The 24785-nt window shown below is 42.4% G+C and overlaps 1 protein-coding gene and 1 non-coding gene across 6 annotated transcripts in view; both read left to right on the forward strand.

Moving 5' to 3' along the window:
• Positions 1–12180: 12180 nt before the first annotated feature.
• The window catches only part of MIA3 (MIA SH3 domain ER export factor 3), a 62238-nt gene continuing 49633 nt past the window's right edge, over positions 12181–24785 (forward strand). For 3 of the 5 annotated variants that reach the window (XM_024976152.2, XM_024976153.2, XM_024976155.2), the window contains exons 1-4: positions 12181–12327; positions 15189–15322; positions 18892–18978; positions 21340–24145. In XM_024976152.2, the coding sequence (XP_024831920.1) occupies positions 12195–12327; positions 15189–15322; positions 18892–18978; positions 21340–24145 (3160 nt within the window). In that variant the 5' untranslated portion in view covers positions 12181–12194. Of the gene's footprint in view, positions 12328–13194; positions 14706–15188; positions 15323–18891; positions 18979–21339; positions 24146–24785 lie in introns of those variants that run through there. The other 2 variants (NM_001166571.2, XM_059875332.1) reach the window with 2 other exon arrangements.
• Positions 12342–12426, forward strand: MIR11975 (microRNA mir-11975). The gene has a single exon (NR_162248.1). It is a non-coding gene; the product is annotated as a microRNA mir-11975 (primary transcript).

Consider the following 24785-nt stretch of genomic DNA (forward strand, 5'->3'; position numbering starts at 1 on the left):
GATGCTATTGCACACTTAATAGACTACAGTTTAGTATAAACATAACTTGTAGACACACTGGAAAACCAATAAAACTTGTATATGTGTGACTTGCTTCTTTGTGATATTTGCTTATTGCCATTGTTTGGAAACAAACTCACAATATCTCTAAGGAACACCAGTATTTCCAAGGTGCTAAGAATTTTTATCAAGAATGGATATAAGATTTCACCAAATATTTTTGGTATCTATTGAGATGATCATATTGCTTTTTTTGATATTAATATGATAAATTACTTAGAATGGGTTTGGACATATTTCACTCTCTTCAGTTTCCTGGAGAAGTTTGTAGTATACAACCGATATTACTTTTTTCTTTAATGTTTGGTGGAAGTCACTAGTGAAGCTATATGGGTATGGAGATTTCTTTGTTGGAAAGTATTTTCCCCATGTGTGTGCTCAGTCACTTCAGTTGTGTCTGACCTCGGCCCCATGGACTGCAGCCCTCCAGGCTCCTCTGCCCATGGGATTCTCCAGGCAAGAATACCAATTAATTTCTTTAATAAATAAAAACAGGGTTGTTCAGATTATCTTTGTTTAAAGTGAGCTTTGGCACTCTGTGTTTTTCAAAGACTTCATGCATTTTATCATAGTTTTATAATTTATTGGCATAAAGTTGTTGATAATGTTCCCTTGATATTCTTTTAATGTCTGTAGGATCTGTAGTTATATGTTCTGTGTCATTTCTGATAGTGGCAATTGGTGTCATTTCTTTATTTTTTCAGATCAATCTGACTAGAGGTTTGTAAGTTTTATTGGAATTCTCAAAGTCAGCTTTTGTTTCATTGACTTTCTCTATTTTCTTTTTGCTATTTTATTGATTTCTGATTTTATCTTTATTAGTTCCTTTCTTATGCATACTTGGGCTTTAATTTGTTTTTCTTTTTCAAGTTTCTTAAGGTAGAAGGTGAAGTTATGGATATGAGACCTTTCTGGCTTTTTAACATAAATATTTAAGGATATAAGTTTCCCTCTAAGCAGTATTTTAGTAACATTTCACCAATTTTGGTATGTTGTGGTTTCAATTTCATTCACTATGAAATACTTTCTAATTTTCTATTAGATTTTTTTCTTTGACTCATGGATTATTTAAAAGCTTGTTATTTTCTTTTTCAAGTTTGTTATTTAGATTCCAGAATTTGGAGACCTTTTGTTATTGATTTCTATACTTTAATTTCTATATTTTGATACTTCAGTTCCATGTGATCAACAAACATATTTCGTATGTTTCAAATTTTTAAAAATGTATTGTTCCTTGGCCCACAATATCATGGTAAATATTCCACAAACACTTGAAGAAGAAATGTATATTCTGCTGTTTTGAGGTAGTGTTTTAGCCCCCGTAGATAGATATCAGTCAGGTCAACTAAACTGATTGTATTGTTTAAGTCTTCTATATCTTTATTGACTTTCTGTCTAATTATTCTGTCTATCATTGAGGGAGAGAGGACCTCTGAAATCTCCAAAAATAATTATGATTTGTGCAGTTCTCCTATAAATTCTGGTTTTGCTTTATATATTTTGAAGTTTTCTTATTAAGGTAAGCTATGAAAATTATTATATCCTCTTGATGAGTTAGCTTCTTTAAAATTATTAAACAACTTCCTTTATACCTGGTAATATTCTCTGCTGTGAAATCTGCTTTGTCTGATAATAATGTGGCTACTCCAGCTTCCTTTAGATTAGTGTTAGCTTGATTCATCTTTTTTTAAAAAATTAAACCTATTTGTGCCCTCTACTTAAAGTGTGTGTTCTTATAAGAAGCATATAGTTGAGTCTTGATTTTTTAAAATTAAATCTGAAAATCTGTATTTTTTGATAGGCATGTTTAGACTATTTATATTTAATATGATTATTGATGAACGGAGAAGGCAATGGCAACCCACTCCAGTACTCTTGCCTGGAAAATCCCATGGATGGAGAAACCTGGTAGGCTGCAGTCCATGGCGTCCCTAGGAGTCGGACATGACTGAGCGACTTCACTCACTTTTCACTTTCATGCATTGGAGAAGAAAATGGCAACCCACTCCAGTGTTCTTGCCTGGAGAATACCAGGGACGGGGGAGCCTGGTGGGCTGCCATCTATGGGGTCGCACAGAGTTGGACACGACTGAAGCGATTAGATTTAAATCTATGGTCTTTCTATTTGCATTCTGTCTCATCTGTTCTTTGTTCTCCTTTTCTCTTTTTTGTATCTCCCATTAGATTAATTGAGAATCTGTCATCTCTTTTGTTGGCTTACTTATACCTCTTTGTGGTTTTGTTGCTATCATTATTATTGTCATAAAGTTTATAATGTGTTTAGTTGCTCAGTCATGTCCAACTCTTTGTGACCCCATGGATTGTAGCTCACCAGTCTCCTCTGTCCATGGGGATTCTCCAGGCAAGAATACTGGAGTGGGTTGCCATGCCCTCCTCCAGGGGATCTTCCCGACCCGGGGATCAAACCCAGGTCTCCTGCATTGGAGGTGGATTCTTTACCGTCTGAGTCACCAGGGAAGCCCAAGAATACTGGTGTAGGTAGCCTTTCTTTCTCCAGGGGATCTTCGCAACCCAGGAATCGAACTGGGATCTCCTGCATTGCATGTGGATTCTTGCTGAGCTACCAGGGAAGCTGCTGTTGTTATGAAGTTCATAATATTCATCTTTAACTTATTATGGTATACCCCCATGTGGTATTTTATCGCTTCTCTTACTGTTTTAGGTCTTTACAACAGTATACTTCCATTTTACCTCTCTTGCTTTTATATGCTCGTGGTCATCCATTTTATCTGTACATACGTATAAACATCACACTATAGCGTTACTATTTTTACTTCAAATGGTTAATTACCTTTTAAAGAGATTTTTTTGAACTAAGAAAAAATATTTTATATTTTAAACAAATATATTTTACATTTGCCCACATATATACATTTCTTATAGGGGGCTTCCCTGGTGGCTCAGGAGTAAAGAATCTGCCTGTAGTGCAAGAGATACAGGAGATGCAAGTTTGATCCCTGGGTCAGCATTATTCCCTGGAGGAGGAAATAGCAAAACACTCCAGTATCCTTGCCAGGATAAATTCCATGGACAGAGGAGCTTGGCAGGCTATAGTCCATGGGATCGCAAAGAGTTGAACATGACTGAGCATGCACACATTCATTTCTTGTATCCTTAATTTTTTGTGCAGATTCAGGTTTTCATCTAGGGGCTTCCCTTGTAGCTCAGTCGGTAAAGAATCTGCCTGTAATGCAGGAGACCCGGGTTCGACTCCTGGGTTGGGAAGATCCCCCGGAGAAGGAAATGGTAACCCATTCTAGTATTCTTGCCTGGAGAATCCCATGGACCAAGGAGCCTGGAGGGTTATAGTCCATGGGGTCGCAAGAGTTGGACACAACTTAGCAACTGAACCACCACAGATTTTCATCTAACTTTTTCTTTCTGCTGAAAGAAAGATTTCAACATTTCTTGCAGTGTAGATATGGTACTATTGAATTCTTTTAGCTTTTGTGTGTCTGAAAATATATTTTACCAACCTTTTGCTTTGTTTTGTTTTACATATTTAGAAACTTGCTTTTTGGCATAGGAATCATATTGTTTTGTAATAATGTCATTGACATATAAATCATGTAAGTGTACACTCACCCATTTGAAGTGAGCAATTCAATCATTTTTAGTAAAATCACAGAGTTGTCCATGAGCACAGTCAATTTTAGAACATTATCATCACCCCCAAAATGAAATCCCCCTTCCTCAACTCCCCCATCTCTGCCAGCCCTAGGCAACCAGTAATCTACTTTTTGTCCCTATAGATTTGTGTGTTCTGGACTTTTCATGTAAATGTAACCATATAATATGTGGTCTTTTGTGGCTAGATTTTCATGACTTAACATAATGTTTTCAAGGGTCATTTCTGTTATGGTATGTATCAGTACTTTATTTTCTCCATTTTTTTCTTTTTGTCAGTGTATTGATATACAGCATTTTATTTACTAATGCATTAGTTTTGTGAATGTTTGAGTTGTTTCCATTTTTGGCAATTATGAATAATGATGCTATGAATATTTGTGTACAAGATTTTGTATAGATACATGTTTTCATTACTCTTGGTTATACACCTAAAATTAGAATTTCTGGGTTAATTGGCAACTCTATATTTAAATTCTGGAGGAACTGTTTTCCAAAGGGGCTGTACCATTTTACATTTCTACTAGCAATGCATGAGAATTCTAGTTTGTCTACATCCTTGCCAACGCTTGTTATTATCTATCTCTTTTAGTAGTCTTCTTAGTGGATATGGAGTGATAGCTCATTGTAGTTTTGGTTATCATTTTCCTAATGGCTAGCCATGTTAAGCATCTTTCCATCTAGTTATTTACGATTGTATATTTACTTTGGAGAAATGTCTATTGAAATTATTTACTCATTTTTAACTAGGTATTTGTCTTTTTATTATTAAACTTAAAGTGTTCCCTATATATTCTAGATCTAAGTCCCGTATCAGATACATGAATAGCAAATATTTTCTACCCCTCTGTGTGGCTGTATTTTCATTATTTTGATTAGATCCTTTGAAGGACAGATGTTTTAAATTTGATGAAGTCCAATTTATCTATTTTTCATTTGTTGCTTATGCTTTTAGTGTCGTACCTAAGACATCATTGCCTACTCTAAGATTTCTCCTTATATATATTTTTAAAGATTTTTATACTTCTAGATCTTACATTTAGGACTATGATTTATTTTGAGTTAATTTTTGTATACAGCTTGCCAACAAAGGTCTGTATAGTCAAAGCTGTGGTTTTTCTGGTAGTCACATACAGATATGAAAGTTGGACCATAAAGAGGGCTGAGCACCGAAGAATTGATGCTTTCAAATTGGGGTGCTGAAGAAAACTCTGGAGAGTCCCCTGGACAGCATGGAGATCAAACCAGCCAATCCTAAAGGAAATCAACTCTCTGAGTATTCATTATAAAGACTGATGCTGAAGCTGAAGCTGCAATACGTGGACCGCCTGATGCAAACAGCAGACTCACTGGAAAAGACTCTGATGCTGGGAAAGATTGAGAGCAGGAGAAGGGAGCAACAGAGGATGAGTGATTAGATAGCATGACTGACTCAATGGACATGAGTTTGAGCAAACTCCAAGAGATAGTAAAGGACAGGGGATCCTGGCATGCTACAGTTCATGGGGTCACAAGAAGTCGGAAACAACGTAGCGACTGAACAATAGCAACAAGGTAGGGTTCGATTTCTTTCATTTGCTTATATATATCAGTTATCCCAGCACCATGTGTTGAAAAGACTTCAGCTTATCTTTGAAAAATATTTTTACCTGATGTAAAAACTCCAGACTGTCATATTTTCCACCAGCACTTTAGATATATTGATCTTCCATTTTCTGGATTGCATATCCCCAAGGAGAAATTTATCTTTGGGAGAAGGAAATGGCAACCCATTCCAGTGGTCTTGCCTGGAAAATCCCATGGACAGAGGAGCCTGGAAGGCTACAGTCTATGGGGTCGCCAAGAGTCGGACACTCCTTAGCAACGAAATCACCACCACCATGTACATAGTGTATCTGTTTTTTCTCTTAATGAGTATTTTTCATTGCCACTGGTTTTAAGCAGTTTGATGTGCATTCATGTCATTTTACTCACGTTCCTTAAGTTTGGGTTTGTTGAGCATCTTAGATCTGTGAGTTTTCATTGTATTTGGAATGCTTTCTTTCATTATTTCTTGAAACGTGTTTTCTGTTTCCTGCCTCCTTCAAGGACTCCAGTTACACATATATTCAGCTGACCCAAGTGCCCACACTGATACTCTGTTCATTTCTTCCAGTCTCTTTTGTTTCATTTTGGAGAGTTTATATAGCTATGTCTTCAAGTTCACTAATATTTTCTTCTGCAATATCTAGTATGCTGTCAATCCTGTCCAGTGTATTTTCTTGTCAGCCATTGATTTATTCACCTCAGTTTGATTTGAATCATTTTTATATAATCCATGTTATGCTTATGAAATATAACTGTGTCAATATCCTTGTGTAATAATTGTATCATCTGTGTTATTTTGGAAGATTCCTATCAATTGACTTCTCTTTCCCTTATGGGTTGTATTTTCCTACTTCTTTGCATGCTTCGTAATTTTTATTGTATTCCAGATATTGTGAATTTACCTTGTTAAGTGCTACATATTTTTTACTATTTTAAATAATCTTGAGCTCTGTTCTGAAATGCAGTTAATTTACTTGGAAACATTTTGATCTTTTCAAGACTTGTTTTCAAGCCTTGTTAGGTAGGATAAGAGTAGCTTTAGATCTTAGGCCGATTCCTCTTTACTGAGTAATCTACCTGATCCACTGAATCATAGGTTTTCCACTCTGGCTAGTGAAAATACAAACTATTCTCTACTCCAGTAACTGTTCTTCCTGTCCTCTCTGGTGAGTCTTCCCTGGCCTAAGGTAGTTCCTCACATGCAGTTCCTCATCATTAGTCAGTTGAAGACTTGAGAGGAACATTCTACAGATCTCTCGAGCTCTCTCTGCAAAATTCTCTTTTCCCCGTGCCATTCTCTCCTCTCCTGTACTTTTCTCTTATGTATTCCAGCTGTGTTTGCCTCCCCTAACTTTCGAATCTGTCTCTTCAGCTCAAGGAGATCACTTGTTTGAGTTTCCCCTTTTCTGGTTGTGGCCTGGAAACTTTATCTGGGGAGTAAGCTGGGATAATCATAGCACTCTCTTCATTTCTTCCATTTACTTTAGGGATCACTATCCTGTGCTGTTTATTGTCCAATGTCTAAAAATGATCATTTCATATATTTTTGCTAGTTTTCTAGATATTTAACTGAAGCACAAAGGGAGGGAAATCTAGACTGGTAGCCATAGTCTTTAAAAAATGTTGTATCCCATTCTCTGCACTCTGAGTAGTTTTATCATTGGGAATAGGCTGGGTTATTTCTTATAACTCCAATGTTAGGTCTTCTGGATGTTCCTCCACTGTAAACCTCGCAGCGTTAGGCACCGTGGGAGGTTTACAGTGATATATGGTATTATGCTGTCTTCTGTTGGTTTCAGGTGTACTTGTCTAGTTTTCTCAATCAGAATGCAAATTCTCTTAAGGTCAGGGACCCTCCATACCTTATATTTTATGCCCAATCCCCACCAAACTAGACACATTTATTTATTTATTAAATATTTATTTAATTGGCTCCATCGGGTCTTAGTTGCATCACTCGGGATCTTGCCTTGCAGAACATGGGGGCTATCTAGTTGTGGCATATAGGCTCTGAGGCACGTGGGCTCAGCAGTTGCAGCACATGGGCTCAGTTGTTCCAGGGTATGTGGGATCTTAGTTCCCCAACCAGATTCAAACTTGCATCCCCAGACTGGCAGGTGGATTCTTAACCAGTGGACTACCAGGGAAGTCACCACATCTATTTTTTGACTGTTACTCAGCCTTTAGTTAGTGAAAATTCCATCTGAAGTGTTAAAAAATAATACACTTGGGATTAGAGTTTATGTCAAGCATCAGTGTTTAAATGCTGAGTTAAAAATGAACGCTGATTCATCCACTATAGTCATACATATGCAGGCAGGAAGCACTGCCACTACTGCTCTCACTGTGCTCAGCAGAGAATTTTTTTTTTTTCTGATTACCCACCAAGATTGTTAGTATCTCTTTAAGGTAATAATAATAGTAAAAAAAAAAAAAAAAAAAGATGCAGATATAAAATCTGTAGAAAATCTACAAAGTAAGCAGTCAGTTCTTCAGTAACTGAGCACTCTCATGCTTCATATAAAAGCACAGGTGAAAATCAGTCAAAATAATTATTAATGAAGTAATATTTAATTAGGTCATTTTGAAATTTTGCTTTTCCCACCAATGAATTGTTAGTAATACCACTCTAAATAGAAATAATAGAAGTTAAAATGACCTCTTTATCTGCTTTAATATTCTGGTAGGATACAGGAAGAGAGTACAGTACAATTTCATTCACTCCCTCCACAACAAATATGTCCTCAATCAACAGTAAATATATTTCAAGTTTGTTTCTAGTGTTGAGGGTGCTGCTGAAGGGAAGACAGAAGATGGCGTGCTCTCATGGCATATTCCCTCCATATATAAATATTCCATATTTATATATGGAAGCTCCATGTAGGTAAATAGTGTAGTATATTTATAATATGTGAAGAATTATGAGTTCATCAAATCATTGGCTGAGTACCTCATATATTCCAGATATTTTCCCTGGGGCTTATGTTACCCAGTGAACAAAACAGACAAATTCCTTTCTTCAGTGAAGCTTATATTTGGGGTAGGGGGACAGTCAAATAGGTAAACAAATATAAAGCAGGTGGTAGCTGCTCTGAAGAAAAATAAATCAGTAACATGGATTAGATAACCATGCTAATAATAAGTAGGGAGCTCTTATTTACTTAGGGTTGTCAGGGAAGTCATCTCTAATGAGATATGCTATTGATAAAGACCCTTGATGAAGTGAGGGAACAGGTTAGCCAGCAGACTATTCAGGGGAACTGTTCCAGGTTGAGGGAAAATTGCAAGTGCAGATGCTCCCGTGTATGAGTGGGCTTGGTGTGTTTGAGTGAAACTAACAGAGCCAGGAGAAAGTGCTAGGAAGTGGGAGTAAAAGGGATGAGCAGGGTCAGATCAAAGAAGGCAGTGCAGACCATAATAAAGTCACTGTGTTGTACTTGGAAGTGGAAAGCCAGAGGAAGATTTTGAGCAGAGGAGAGACATGACCACATCTGTATCATCAAATGATCGCTCTGACTGCTGCTGACACAATAGACTTTGGGAGGGCAGGGCAGAAGCAGGGAGAAGAGTAAGGAGGCTATTGCAGTCTTTCAGGTGAGAGATGACAGTGGCTTGGCCTGCAGTGTTAACACAGGAGGTGGTCAAATTCTGGGCATATTTCAAATGCTTATGCTAAGTGAAAGAAGTCAGACAAAAAAAAAAAAAAAACATAATGTATCATCCCATTGATATCAAATTCTAGAAACTACAAATCAATCTAGAGTAACACAAGGTTTTTTGCAGACAGGCAGGAGAGGGGAGGGAGGGATGGCAAAGGCGCATGAGGATTCTTTTCAGGGGAATGGATATGTTCATTACCTTGATTGCAGTGGTGGTCTCATGAGTGTATACATGTCAAAACTTATCCAGTTGTAGATTCTGTGTGCACGTGCATGCTAAGTTGCTTCAATCATGTCGAACTCTTTGCAACCCCATGGACTATAGCTCACCAGGCTCCTCTGTCCATGGGATTCTCCAGGCAATAATACTGGAGTGGGTTGCCATGCCCTCTTCCAGGGGTTCTTCCTGACCCAAGGATTGAACCCGAGTCTCGTATGTCTCTTGCTTTGGCAGGCAGGTTCCTTATCTGTAGTGCTACATGGCAAGCCCCAATTGTACACTTTGCTGCTGCTTCTGCTAAGTCGCTTCAGTCGTGTCTGACTCTGCGACCCCATAGACGGCAGCCCATCAGGCTCCCACGTCTCTGGGATTCTCCAGGCAAGAACACTGGAGTGGGTTGCCATTTCCTTCTCCAGTGCATGAAAGTGAAAAGTGAAAGTGAAGTCGCTCAGTCGTATCCGACTCCTAGCGACCCCACAGACTGCAGCCTACCAGGCTCCTCCATCCATGGGATTTTCCAGGCAAGAGTACTGGAGTGGGGTGCCATTGCCTTCTCCGATTGTACACTTTACATATGTGCAATTTACTGTATGTCAGTTATACCTCAAACAGGTTTACCTGGTGGCTCAGATGGCAAAGAATCTGCCCGCAATGCAGGAGACCCAGGTTCTATCTGTGGGTCAGGAAGATCTCCTGGAGAAGGGAATGGCAACCCACTCCAGTATTCTTGCCTAGAGAATTCTATGGACAGAGGAGCCTGGCAGGTTACAGTCTGTGGGGCTGCAAAAAGTTGGACACAACTGAGTAAATCTCTGCCTGTCTGCCTATACCTCAATCAAATAATTCAAATAAAGGGTGCCCAGGATTATCTGATGGATTGGACTTGGGGTATGAGACAAAGAGGAGTCAGAATAGTTTGTAAGTTTTTGACTTGAACATCTAGAAAATACAATGACCAGTTGTTGAGATAGGGAATATTGAAAGGAGCATGGCTTGAGAGAAAATAAGAAGTTTAGTTTTCAACATATTAAGTTGGGGATGCCTAATAAACAAATCTAAGATTCTAAAGCAAAGAAACATATAGTAGAAAAGAAATTAAGAACTCCTAATGGCAATACTATTTCCACAGTCACCTAATCTGTTGTATAGTCTCTCCAGACAGCATGGGAACGACACTGGACCAGTGGGACATCTCATGGTCCCTGTAGATAAACAACTGTGAACTCTTGCTCGTCTTTTTCTTTATTCAACATTATGGTTTGCATAGATGGACCACATTCTTTCCTCTTGCTTTTAAGGAATCTGGTCAGTTTGGGAAACTAATTAATGGGTTTGATTGGCATTTGGGGTTAGTTGATGATTAGCCTTGGCAGAGACTATAGAGAGAAGCCCCTGGTCACAGACAAATGCAATATCTTCATCTTGAAAATGAAGGCAGTAATAGGACCTACTATTATTGTGAAGATTAAACAAACTGATACCTATAAGGACTTTAGAATACCACCTGGACATAAAGAAAACACTCAACAAATGGAGGCCGCTATTAACTAGCTTTTCCTTCCTAACAACTTTTGCTTGTCGTCGTTTTGATGTAAGTTGGTTTCTCCTAAATTGTGGGCTTGTCTGTTGATCTACATGTTTGCCTTCACCACCCTAGTATTTTGTCCAACATCTGGCCTAAAATGGTAGCATGAAATGGAATTCCAACATATTGGCATTGAATTAAATTATTCTCCCCTTATGGATAAGAGCTTCTCTGCTGGCTCAGATGGTAATGTAGTACCTACCTGCAATGTAGAAGACCCTGGTTCAATCCCTCGGCAGGGAAGATCCCCTGGAGAAGGGAATGGCTACCTACTCCAGCATTCTTGCCTTAACAGTATCCTTCTTGGACAGAGAAGGCTGGCGGGCTACATTCTGCTGCTGCTGCTGCTAAGTCACTTCAGTTGTGTCTGACTCTGTGCGACCCCATAGACGGCAGCCCACCTGGCTCCCCTGTCCCTGGGATTCTCCAGGCGAGAACACTGGAGTGGGCTGGTGTTTCCTTCTCCTATGCATCAAAGTGAAAAGTGAAAGTGAAGTCGCTCAGTCGTGTCCGACCCTTAGCGACCCCATGGACTGCAGCCTACCAGGCTCCTCCATCCATGGGATTTTCCAGGCAAGAGTACTGGAGTGGGGTGCCATTGCCTTCTCCGAGGCTACATTCTATGGGGTCGTAAAGAATCGGACACGACTGAGCGACTAACACTTTAAATTTCTTATGGATAAAACCCGCAGAATCTGAAGATCTCAGCATGGGGACCCATTGCCCATCTACATCCCCCAAGGCTAGGGGACGAAGGGTGCGGAAAAAGGCCAAGCAGGCCACCGGCTCTAATGTACATCAGCGACCCATCATTCTGCTGACCTCTCCTTTTCCTATAGGGAGATCACGGGATGGGGATGCTCCCCAAAACTCCTGGGAGTCAGAAGAGGGAATCTCGAACTGGAGACTAGCAGTGGAAAATCGTGTGTGGGATTTGGTAGTTAGGAAAAAGAAGTATCAAACCACGATGGGGAGGTGAGGATGAGCCAGACTGAGAAGGACCAGAAATCGGAAGCTGCAAGAAAGGGGTCCAAGAAGACCTGCTGTGGGATGGCGCGGGGTGGGGGATGCAAGATGGAAGAGCAGAGTGAGGGAGGAATGGAGTCTCGCGGAGGGTGGACGACGCAGGGACCGAGGCAAAGGCACGCGGTTGGACGAGGAAGAAGAGAGTCCCGGTTGCCAAGGCAGACACCCGACGAAGAGGCCTCGGCAAGGAGGTGGGAGCGCGCGTCCTTCTCCTCCTCCGGGACCCCCGCGGTCCCCTCCCGGAGGCCGCGCTGACGTGTCGGCAGCGGACTCACAGGCCGGCGGGCGCCGCCCCTCCCGCTGCCGCGCGTCCCCCGCCCGCGCGCCCCGCCCCGCGCCCCGCGCCCCGCCCGCCGGCGCCCGCCCGGCCGCGTCCTCCGCGTCACCGGCTCCGCGAGGTGACCACAACATGGCTGCGGCGCAGGGGCTGCTCTTCTGGCTGCTCCTGCTCGGGCCGCCTTGGCGCGTGCCCGGCCAGCCGGAGCAGGACCCCGGCCGGCGCTTCTCGCAGCTCAAACTCTGCGCGGACGAAGAATGCAGCAGTGAGTGCCGGGAGGGCGGCGGCGGCGCCGGGGCATCGCCGGGGCGGGAGCGGGAGCTCGGCCGCCCCGCAAGCCGACCCGGGGGGCGCAGGCCGGTAGGGCGGAGCGCCGGGTGGTGGGGGAGGGCGACCTCCGGGTCCCTGCGTCTGTCCCCTCCGGCTTTCCGGGCGCCCGGCCAACCGGCCTGGGCGGTGGGGGTCTCTGCCTCCCACTTGTTGCCAGCTTTTCATTTTTCCTTCGCGGACGGAGGCGGGGGATGGTGTGGGGGGTTCGGAGGTGGCCCCCCGGTTTCCCCGGGGGCAGCTCGCAATGTCCCCTCCCCCGGCACGCCCCGGCTCCGAGGGGAGATGGGGTTGCGCGCCGCGCGCCCCGGGCTCCGCACGCTGCCTGCGAGCGCTTTCCTGCCCCCGTCGCCGGGTCCTCGCTGGGTGCAGTCCGGGGGCGGATGCGCCGGGACTCGGTGGGCGTCTTCCATGCTGCAGGTTGCTAGGGCTCGGAAAATCCTCCCTGGCGCAGCCCCTTCGCCCCTCTGCTTAAGTCAGATTCCGGGCTCGGACCGCCTTTTCAACAGGGATTGGAGCTGAGGTTTGGAATGAGCCCGGAGTCCAGGCGTGCGGTGTGTTCCAAGGTCTCCTCCCCGGCTCTGCCTCAATCCTATCATTTCTGTGCTTGGAAGGCTCCCGCAAATAGCCCGGCAGGGAGGGCATCGGGAAGGCCAAAATCTGTCTCTCGAAAGAGGCCGAGACTCTGCATCGGCCACCTGGTATCAGTCGTCTCCAATGCGCAGGAAGCGAAATTGTTCCCTAACCGCGAATTCGGGGTGGGCTGGGGGTAGTGAGAAGGGCAGAGATCCCCAGACTCAGATGAAGAGTGTTAAAGTGAAAATAGTAAGTACCCCAGGGGTTTTATAAATCCAGCCAGCTTGAGCCTTGATCAGTTACATTGTTGGGCTCTCCTCCTGTGCTTTTGCCTTGGGCCGCTATCATCGTTGTGGTCTCAAATAACCTTGTAACTTACTGACAACCATTTCACACAAGGTTGTTCATGTGTTGTAATCAGTGCATATAGAAAAACATTCCTTCTGAGGCCAAAGCCTACAGTTTAGCTATTTAGATGGAAATCAGTGTTATTCAAAAACAGATTTCACAATCGGAAGAACCGTAGCACTGCCACATCATTAGTGGAAAGAAAGGAGGCTGTCTTGGATTTGTTTAAGCCATTCCTAGAGGTAACCCTAAGACTGATGTAAATAAACGCTACAAAAGTGGAGCAACTTCCATCAATTTTTCCTGCAGTTTTCTCAGAGTAAGTCCAGGTTATTAGCAAGCAGTGTTGGATATGGCCAGTGTTGGCTCTGCTTTGCTTTCAAACACTATCCTGCCTGGGTACCTCAAAACCAGTCATCTGGAAAATTATAACATCCCTAATGCTTCCTCAGTATGGAGACATGGTGTTAGAAGGGCCCATGGGTGTCACATAACTGGAGAAATGGCGTGTGTCCAACGAGTGTAGCCAAAGGCGATAGCCAGCAGCTAGAGCAGGGTCTGGGTCCCCTGTTGTATTTCGTAAAGTGTTTGTTTAGTAAGATGTGTCCATGTTAGCTGTCCTTTTGTGCTTTTCAGGTAGCTGCCCCACGGAGTGCATTATGTTGTCATCTGATTTATTATTATACCTCTGCAGTGATCTTCATATTTCCAATTCTGATAGGATCTCCAGTCTATCAATTTAAGAACTGTCCATCACCTTCAACTTTGCCTCTCACCTAATTATATCTGAATTAGAATGCTGACATGTATTAAAATAATCAGCTTCAAAATCCAGATAACCCCCTTTAAATCTGTGTTTGTCCCTCAAATATGTATGTAAAGATACATCTTAAGGTACTTATTGCCAGTTGGCTTTTAGAACAAGTGTTATTTCCGTTTCATCCTTTCCTTTCTCTGCTGTTTAATTGCATTTGTTATTTCATTTGACGAGAAGCTGTATATTTGGCCAACAAAAAGAAAAATACTGCTTCTATCAATTTCTAGATCGAATATCGTTTAAGTCCTGCATGTTAAGACTGAAGGTAACTACTGGACAGTTCTCATGGTTTTGCTTGTCCCTGCCACATACGATTTTGCTTATAGAAACAAAACCTGTTTGCCCACTTTTGATTTTGTTTTTAGAAATAAATAAACCTCCTTAATGTTGGATATATTCAGCATTATATGCTTTCAGAAGATATTATCTTATGTGATTGGATCCATAATTGGGTATGATAGCCTTTCCCATTAATTTATCCAGATACTGACAGAGCAACTTGACTGCAAGTGAAGTGGAAGGTGTTTCCTGTTGCACAGTAGCAGTTATAACCACTTGAAGAGGGCCTTTGAGTGGTTAGTTCAAGTTAATTGACCTCTTGGGGGTTCTTGGGTGCTCTCCCCAGTTACCTATTACCACTGCATGTAGTCATGCTTACACTGGTCGCATCTGTGCTTGAATTTACCCAACTGCAAAATGAAGCTTTTTATAATTATGAAACACCAAAGACTGAAAGCTGGATGGTTAGAGAGGGAACCAAGAGTTTCACTCGAGACCAGCCATGTGTGGCAGTGGACACATTGCTTTTTGTTTGCATTATCCATAGGAAAAACAAGGCAAGTTTACCTCTCTCCTGGCTACTTGCAAGGGGATGTCTTGATTTATAACGATACAGCTCTATAGATGCTCTGAGCATATGAGCTGAGGCTGACTGGTTTCAGAGAGTACTGGAGAAGCTTGATTGTTGTTTACAGTGGATTGTTATGTTTCCTGATAAATCAGTATTTGAAAGTTGAATCCTGATACCCGCTTTTTCCCTCCCCGCTCTTTCTATACAGTGCTAATGTACCGGGGTGAGGCTCTAGAAGATTTTACAGGCCCGGATTGTCGTTTTGTGAATTTTAAAAAAGGAGACACTGTATATGTCTACTATAAACTGGCAGGGGGATCACCTGAAGTTTGGGCTGGAAGTGTAAGTAAAAATTTGACATAATTTTCTGCCTTTTTATTGACTTGTTTAAGCACTGTAGATTTAAGTAGCTACAGTTTCTTGGGGTCTTGATGGAGTTAACTTGTCCCCTCTGCTTGACTGTGGAAAAAGGGGCTCGTTCTATGTCCCCTGCTGGCATCAGGCCTGGCACAGAAGGGGGTCTCCAACAGAAGTGAACTGCTTCCAGGTGCTGCTCCTCAGAGTCAGGCCTTACAAGCCACGAGTACTCCATATGTAGCAAATAAGGACGTGGTGTGTATATATATATATATATATATATATATATACATACACACAGTAGAGTATTCAGTTCATTTCAGTTAGGTTCAGTCTCTCAGTCGTGTCTGACTCTTGCAACCCCATGGATTGCAGCTCTCCAGGCCTCCCTGTCCATCGCCAACTCCTGGAGTTTACTCAAACTCATGTCCGTTGAGTCGCAATAGAGTATTGTTCATTCATTAAAAGACTGCAGTCTTGCTGTTTGCAACATGGGTGGATTGGAGGGTGTCGTGTTAGTGAATTACGGCAAAGACAAATACTGTATGTTACAAATACTGTACATACAAATACTTCCACTTATAAGTGGAAGCTAAAGAGTAAGACAAATGAATATAACAAAACAGAAGCAGTCTCACAGATGCAGAAAACAAACTGGTAGTTACCAATAGTGAAACCTGAAACTTCAGTTCACTTTGAAACTTCTTCATTGTTTCAAAAAGGAAGGATTCCTGAGCCTTAGACTTAATCCTGTAAAATACGGGCAAGATAGTGTTTCAGGCATTCCTGTTAAGAGTTGATTTTTTAAAAGAATTTTTTTTCTAAACTGTTAACATACCTAATCATGTGTGCTGTTTCTGTTAAAAAAGCAAAATGTGATTTTTGCTGTGTGCTTTCCTGTTTGTTTGCTTGTTTTGCTTGCAACTGCTGGGGCATCCTTTTCCTGCTCTTTGGACACTTGCTCCCACGAGTTCTTCCCAGCAGGTCTATTCCCAGCCAGCTCTGTGGGTGCAGGGATGGTGGACATGGAAATCAATGACTTGTCACGCTTTGATGTTTTTAATGAGGTGATTCACTAGAAGTGACCTGATTGGGAGGCTTATGAGCTATTGTCCTTTCCTTTCTATGTGATGTGTTGCCTGATTATTTATTGAAAGTAGTAAGAGTCCTGAATGCCCTAAGGATTGTCCAAACTTAGAGATAACACTCAGTCCCAAAGGTGAACATTTTCACTCTCTGTAAATCAAACAACAGAAAAGAAAGCTTAAGAATCCCCTATTGGGAAAAACAGATTTATTTTGCTGGTGGTCCAGATTCCTCCAGTAAGACCAACTGGTCAGGTACAACCTTTCTATTGAGGCAGAATCCCAGTTGAATGGCTCAGATGCTGAAGAATCTGCCTGCAGTGCAGGAGACCTGGGTTTGATGCCTGAGTCGGGAAAATCCCCTGGAGAAGGCGATGGCTACCCACTCGAGTGTTCTTGCCTGGAGAATTCCATGGACAGAGGAGCCTGGCGGGCTACAATCCATAGAGTCACAAAGAGTCGTACACAACTGAGCGACTAACAAACACACACACACCAATTGAATCACCATATTCAGAAGACAATCTGTTTTTTCCTTTCAAGTCTATTGCATGAGATTTCTTGATAGTCTTTACTCTTGGAACTTTTTTTTTCAAGTCCATACCGTTTTTGATAAAGTGGTGAAGTTGGAGCATTTGGGTAAGTGAACTTGACTTTTCACCTCTAGAGAGCCTGCCAATCTTTCTGGTTCCTGACTCTGACCCTGCCTTTGCAGGGAAACCCTGCCCTCAGCTCTCAGTCAGAAGGGATCTTTGCTGTCTAATAGACAGCCGCCGTTCAGGCGGCGCTTTGTTTGCGCGACTCGTGTGGCATTCCTTTTACTGCCTTGTATCGAAGTTAATGTGTACTGTCTTAGCTCTAGTAAAGTCAGAAACTCTGTAACGGGGCAAGTGTCTTACCCATTTTCCTTGTGAATATCTCCTTTCAGGGAGCAGCACTTGTTTCCATTTGTCCCAAGTGTAGCTAATGTACTTGTTCTCTTGAAACAATATTCTTTTCCCAAATCAAATCAACAGAGATGAGATATAGAAGCAAGATTAGATATAAAAGTTACCTTCAATCATGAGGACCTATGATTCTGCGTCTTTTTGTCAGATCCTAAGAAACAGGACCTACTCGATGTAAAAAAACTTTTTACAACTTGTGGTCTCAGTTGACAAAGATCACACCAAGATAAATGTATTTCCTTTCTCCACATAGCTCTGATTTCTTTGCGTTTTCTAGATTCTCTTAATAAACTTTTCCTGAGAAGGGAAAAAGTGTATTTTCCCTCAGCCTCCCCTCTCATTTCATGATTAAAAACTCTGTCTCCTGAACTTTCAAGATCGTTCTTGTTTCTATTTTTTAGTTTTCATTCTGCAGCTTTTTTTTTTCTTTTGTTTTTTTAGAATTTTATACTTTAACTGCCAGTGTAGCAATTTAAAATTGCACTGTCTTATCTAATCTTCAAGGCAGTGTTCTAGTAAAACTGGCTTTCACAGAGTTGCCAGATATAACAAAAGCTCTCATAATGTGGGTATTTTAGGAGTTAGTGATAAGATACCCTCTTTTTTTTTTTTTTCCCCTTTCTGTGCATTTGATCTGCATGTCAGTCTCCTCCTCTATTGATTGGGAAGAGATCTGCTACTCCCTTTCAGACTACAGTTAGTAAAAGACAGTATGTGTTTCTCAAGAGGACACACAATATATTGATAATAATACCTTTTAGGTCTCCTTGGTGGCTCAGTCAAGAGACCACCTGCAATGCAAGAGTCCCAGGTGGTTCAATCCCTGGGTTGGGAAGATCCCCTGGAGAAGGAAGTGGCAACCCATTCCAGTATTCTTGTTGGGAAAGCTGTTCATGCTATAGATAAATGGGATTATCTTCTGTCTTTACTTGCATGAAACTAAACTTGCTGTGTAGATTAGTATGAATTTTATTTTCTCCCACAAAACTTGAAAATCTAGTTTGGAAAAAGCTAGTGCAGTCCATGGTATCAGTCAATATTTGCCTTTTGTTGTACTGGTCATGCATTTCAGAAATGTATTTTTTTTTTTACTTATTAATACGTCTAAGACCTGGTTTATGAGTAATGCTGTGAAATGTGCAGATAAATTCTTGTTAGAGGGTATTTGGAATTGTTTCTAATCAACTTTTATTTACATAGTTTTAATTGCATAATATACACTAACTTTCTCTTGTACAGATCTTCTAGCTATTTTAGAAATCTCACTGTATGTGCCCTGTGTTTAGAATTAAGCTGAATATTGAAATAAAATTTCAGTGGTTTTAGAAAAGTTGTCCTTACAACATTCTGTATTAATTTATTTTGGAATAATAATCTCTGTAATCATAACAGCAACTATCTATCTCTTGTGGTTATATCTGCCTATCTGTATGTTTCCTCTCACTACTGAGAGGTCTCTCGTTTATGTTTTTTATACAGAATTTTGACTGATACTCATTTCTTCTGCTGTTTTTTAATGTAGGTTGGCCATACTTTTGGATATTTTCCAAAGGATTTAATCCAAGTAGTCCATGAATATACTCAGGAAGAGCTGCAAGTTCCAACAGATGTAAGTTGTGGATTCTGTTGTTGTTGTTCTCAGTTATAAATTGACTTATAAATTCACCAATTACACCTAATTAACTAATTTTGAATGTGTTTTGATCAAAACACATAAAATCATAAAAAATTAGAGTTGGAGTTAGGGTTACACTTAATTAACTAATTTTGAATGTGTTTTGATCAAAAAAGGAAAAACAAGTTAACATCTGTGTTTCAGATTTTAATTTATCAGACTGCCTTTAAAGAAAAGAGAAGTTTGAAAAGAATTTATGGCAGACTTTGTATCAGAATCTGACAGTTCTACGTTGAAGCAGGTGTTCTTGTACAAGGCTGTGTATGCTTATTCAGGATTTTTATTTGCTACTTGATATGAGAAAAAAATGAAGAATTCAGTATCTTTGTATTTAGTTATTAAATGCAGGAAGTAAATAAAATTTTTTTTTACCTTTTTTTACTTCAAATTACCTGAAGTAATTTTTTTTTTTTTTACTTCGAGCAAGATGAGAAGTTGTCTCAATACTCACTGAATAGCCTTTAGACATTGCGAGTATATAGAAATCAGGTTAAATTTAGGTTAAACCCTAAATTATACGTTAGGCCATAAGGTTTTCTTTTGGACTCTTTAATGATTTAAGGGATTAGAGTTATGGGATAGATTCTGGAAAAGGGAACCTGAGTGTTTCACATAAGGTCCAGCCTCGAATCTGCAAGGTCCTGACTGCACAGTCTGGAAAGCATTCATCCAGGTGCACTAATTTTAGTAGCTTTGTGATGACAAGGATTTTGTGTTCTGGGATCCTTACTCCAGCTGATTATTTTCTGGAGTTTTAAAATTAATAAGAATTGAAACCCACCTTCAAACAGAAATCTTCGAGCAACTCTTCGGAGTCTCTGCAAGAGTGTGCAGGCTGCTGGCCTGGGGCATGTATCAGCTGAGCTCTGCTGAATAGATGAAGTCACAGAGCCATTGCTATTCTTGAAACTTTTTGTCTTCCCAAGGGTCATGAAATCAGCCTGATGGCCTGTTAGTCCTTGCTCCTAATGAGGATACTGCTGGGAGGGAAATTATACGCTAGACAGCAGCTCGTGGGTCACAGAGACCTCATTTGTTGGGGATTCCACCTTCTTGTTGCACCTCTCACTCCATGCTTCTCTCAACATGAAGAAATGGCATAGAAAGGCACGTGGTGAGCAGAGGAATCATTCGTTCCTGCCACACTTGTCCGGTCTCTCCAAGGACTCTGAGAGTTTAGTTAGGGGAAGGAAATTATCTTTGTTGGTTTTTAAACTTTTCCCTCTGTTTAATGACCCATTTTATGTCAATTTGTTTACTAGCAGAGGTTAAAAAAAAGTATTAGGTTTATGGGTAGTCTGAAAGCAGATCTCTTTGACACCTAATCAGAACCCTGATTTAGAGTAGAGTGTCTCCCTCACTGAATCTTGTCTTCAAGCTATACTTGTGATGGTTAAGTGGGAGCCCCTTGACACCATTCTTTGTCCCTCGATATTTTTACTTCCCCTGCACTTGTATTTCAGTAAGATGCTTCTTAAGCTGATTTAACTTTCCCAGTCCAAGTAAAGTATAAGTCAGGAATCCGTTGTAGAACGAGAGCCTGTCAGCAAGGTGGTACTGCTTGTCTCCAGCTAGGTAAGCAGGAAAGTACAGCCTAGAGGGGAGGATGAGGGAGATGCTGGGTGGTCTTCTAGTTTCTTCTGGACAAACTATTATGGGGTAAATTCCCAGAGCATCAGGTATAAATGCTGGAAGTGGGGAGGACCAATAAATGATGCCCTACTTTTCCCTACTTGTACTCAGAACAAACTGAGAAACCCAGCAGGCAGGTAGATGGAGACCAGGATGTCACCATCTCTTACTGATAAAACTTTTTGGAGAACACAGCTCAAGTGTGCAGAAATTAATGGGCTTTGAACATGGCAGTCTAGAATGAGACAGACTTACCCAGCCACAGGCAGAGCTAGCCAACTAGGGGGCTCTCCTAGTGGACTGTCCCTTATAAAACTGCCAGCATGGAAGAGAGAGGGTGTGTGTTCCCTCCAGCCAGGCCCAAGCAGAGAACAGGGGTGGTGCAGGACAAACCCACCAGCCACATGAGTCATTCCTCCTTAGGGAAAAAGAGAATGAAGGGAAGCCAGGAACATTACTCAGGTAGGAGCCCTTCCTCATGGAAATACGAAGCCAAGGGAAAGATGGGGTCTATCCTTCTATCTCCTGACTCCCCAGGGTTGGCACAAAAGCCCCACCAGGACCAAACATGAATTTGCAATCATCTCTGTCATTAGCATGGGCAAGCACTTGTTCTTTTGACACTCGGTTAGTGACACGCTAATGTTTTTCTTTGCCTTGCAGGAGACAGATTTCGTTTGTTTTGATGGGGGAAGAGATGATTTTGATAATTATAATGTCGAAGACCTTTTAGGATTTTTGGAATTGTACGATTCTGCCACTGAAGATTCTGAAAAAGTTAAAGAAAAAACTGCTCAGCGTGTGGAAGAACCTCCTGAAGCATCTAATGAAAGTGACGCTGAACCTGAGCCCGGAGAACCCAACTCAGAGGAAAGTGAAAGCGTACTCTCAGAAAATACTGCGGAACTCAGGGAAAGATCTGAGGCTCAGAAGAGCCACCCCCAGGTAAACAGTCAAACAGGTCATGCTCAGGGAGAGCGAACTTCATTTGAATCTTTTGGAGAAATGCTGCAAGATAAGTTAAAAGTGCCAGACAGTGAAAACAACAAAACCAGCAATAGTTCTCAGGTCTCGCACGAGCAGGAGAAGATCGATGCTTATAAACTTTTGAAAACAGAAATGACTCTGGACTTGAAAACCAAATTTGGCTCAACTGCAGATGCACTGGTATCTGATGATGAGACAACCAGGCTTGTTACTTCATTAGAGGACGATTTTGTTGAGGATTTGGATCCTGAGTATTACACAGTGGGAAAGGAAGAAGAGGAGAATAAAGAAGACTTCGATGAGCTGCCGTTACTAACCTTTACAGATGGAGAAGATACGAAAAGTCCAGGGCACTCCGGAATTGAGAAACACCCAACAGAGAAAGAGCAGAATTCAAACAAAGAGCATAAAGTTGAGGAAACTCAGCCCCCAGGCATCAAAAAGGGTGATAAAGAGATACCGAAACACCGGGAAGATACTGTCTTCTCTGATGTTATGGAAGGGGAAGAAAACACAGACACAGATTTAGAGAGTTCTGATTCAAAGGAAGAGGATGACCCATTAGTCATGGATAGCAGATTGGGGAAACCACGACCAGAAGATCATACTGACCCTGAAAAGGCAGCAGACCACCTTGTGAATGTAGAAGTCCCCAAAGCAGACAGTGACGACGACCCGGAAGTGGGCGCAGGACTTCACATGAAAGACAAGGGGCGGAAAGTTGAGGAGCCCAGGAGGGACTGGGTGCAGCATGAGGTAGGGCTAGAGGACGAGACGCAAGAAGACCAGGCTGTGCAGGGCTCTTCTCAGAGTGGCCACCTCAGGTCTTCACCAGCTGCTGAAAAAAGTACAGAAACATTAAAATCAGCCTTTGCTAACCAAGAGAATGACCTGAAAGGAGCAGCCGTTCACATCTCCAAAGAAATGCTTCACGAAGAAAAGCCCTCAGGGCGGAGTTTGGAAGGTGCCTCAAAGAGTGACTCAGTCCCGCAAGCAAAAGCGGCGGGGAATCAAGGGGAGGAAGGAAAGACTGAACGGGAACCTGTGGGCGTGGCAGCCCCCTCGGGCGATCATCAGCCTAATGCTTCCAAAGACAGCGTGGACGAAGTAGACGGTTCAATAAGTGGGCCTAAACCACACGTGCTTTCGGGGGAGCATCCGAGCGCAGAACTTATAAAGGATCGGCTTCTTAAACTTCAAAATCAGACCAGGTTCTCCTCTCCAGATGACATGGGCTTGCCAGGAGACCTGGAAAAAAAGCGGCCCATTCTGGAAAGAAAGCTTTCCTGGCAACAAGGAGGTGTGGCTGCCGCAGTTAATAAGCAAGTGAGCGAAAAGAGAGAGCTCCCTGAAGAAGAGGTCACCAGGGTCACCAAGGATGCCTCAGATGAAGGGCAGGAAGTAAGAAAAACAGGCCAAACTGATAGCATAGAAGGGCGAGGCTTCCGCCCAAAAGAACCAAACCCAGAAGATGAAGATTACAGCCCTGAAGAACTCCTGGAGGATGAAAATGCTGTAAGTGCAAAGCAGTCTAAAGAAAGAAGCCCTGAGATTCAGGATAAGAGGTTAGATGTTGACCTGCAAAACCCTGAAAAACCTGTTTCAGGTGCCATTAAGACTGATCCAGAAACTGAAAAAAACAAAGAAGAAACTAGGCATGTATCGGAAAATGAAAGAAAAAATGAGACTGCGGGTAAAGCGGTAGACAGTCTGGGCAGGGACGCAGGTGGCCCGGTGGTGGAAAAAGAAGGAAGCTCTCCTGTGCATCAGAAGGTACAGAGACCCTCTGAAGGAAGTGACGTTCCTGGCAAGAAACAAAATCAGACTCCAGAGTTAGGGGAAGCGTCTCAGAAGAAAGATCCTGATTATCTTAAAGAAGACAACCATGAGGGCCACCCAAAGACCTCAGGGCTCATGGAGAAGCCTGGGGTAGAACCCTCGAAAGAGGACGACGAGCATGCAGAGAAATTCGTGGACCCAGGAAGCCGGGGGTCTGCTTCCGAGGACCCTGACGATGACCCGTTCCCCTGGGCTCCACATGCCCCTGTGCAGCCTGAGGAGAGTGTCCATTTGGAGGACTTGCCCATAATCAGCAGCTTCTTTAAAGATCAGCAGTCTCTGCAGCGATTCCAGAAGTACTTTGACATCCACAAGCTGGAAGCCATGTTCCAGGACATGTCATCCAAGCTGAAGTCAGCTCAGCGTGAGAGCCTGCCCTATAACGTGGAGAAAGTCCTCGATAAGGTCTTTCGTGCTTGGGAGTCACACATTCTGACAGAGGCAGAGAACATGCTTGATGCTCGCGTGACGGAAAACAGAGACCTGGAAACGAAGGATAGTAGCGTCTTTGAGGAGGCTGCTGTGCTCGATGATGTTCAAGACCTGATCTATTTCGTCAGGTACAAACACTCCACAGTGGAGGAGACTGCTCCCCCAGCAGCGGCACAGCCTGTAGAGGGAGGCTGGGATGGACCAGCAGAAGGTGAGGTACCCACCTATGGCCTTATAGGGTTGGGCTTGAGAAACAGGCGTGGGGGCCGGGGGGCCACTGAAGTGCCTCGTGCCTGGTCTTTGAAGCTCTCTCCACGGGTCCCAATGTGCCCAGAGGTGAGGGGCAATACAGGGATGTCCACATGGCCCTTCCCACCTTCTCTCTTGGAGGCTGGAGTATAGATAAATATTTCTTGATCCACTTTTCACTTAGACAGTTGAGACCAGTAGCATACTCTGCAGGAAACTTTATAAAAAGAAAAAGACTCGAGCAAGAAAATGGTGTACAAAGTAGACCTGGTGACAGCTTACCAATTTCATGAAAGCACTTTTTGAACACATTTTCTTCACCATAAAATAACTCCTGTCTGTCCAGGGATGGACTGGCATTAACTTTTAACTCAATGCCTTGCCTGAGTTCATGCCCTCTAACATTCTTCTTTTTTTTTTTTAAGAAAGTTTTTGTTTGGTTGGTTGGTTTTGTTTTTTGGCCGCACTGAGCGACGTGTAAGATCTTAGTTCCCAGACCAGGGATCGAACCCAAGCCCCCTGCAGCGGAAATGCAGAGTCTTAACTACTGGACTTCCAGTGTAGTCACCCCTCTGCCCAGCTTTCATCTTCAACGGGTGCCA

This window comes from Bos taurus, chromosome 16 (genome assembly GCF_002263795.3).
Source record: "Bos taurus isolate L1 Dominette 01449 registration number 42190680 breed Hereford chromosome 16, ARS-UCD2.0, whole genome shotgun sequence".
NCBI lineage: Eukaryota > Metazoa > Chordata > Mammalia > Artiodactyla > Bovidae > Bos > Bos taurus.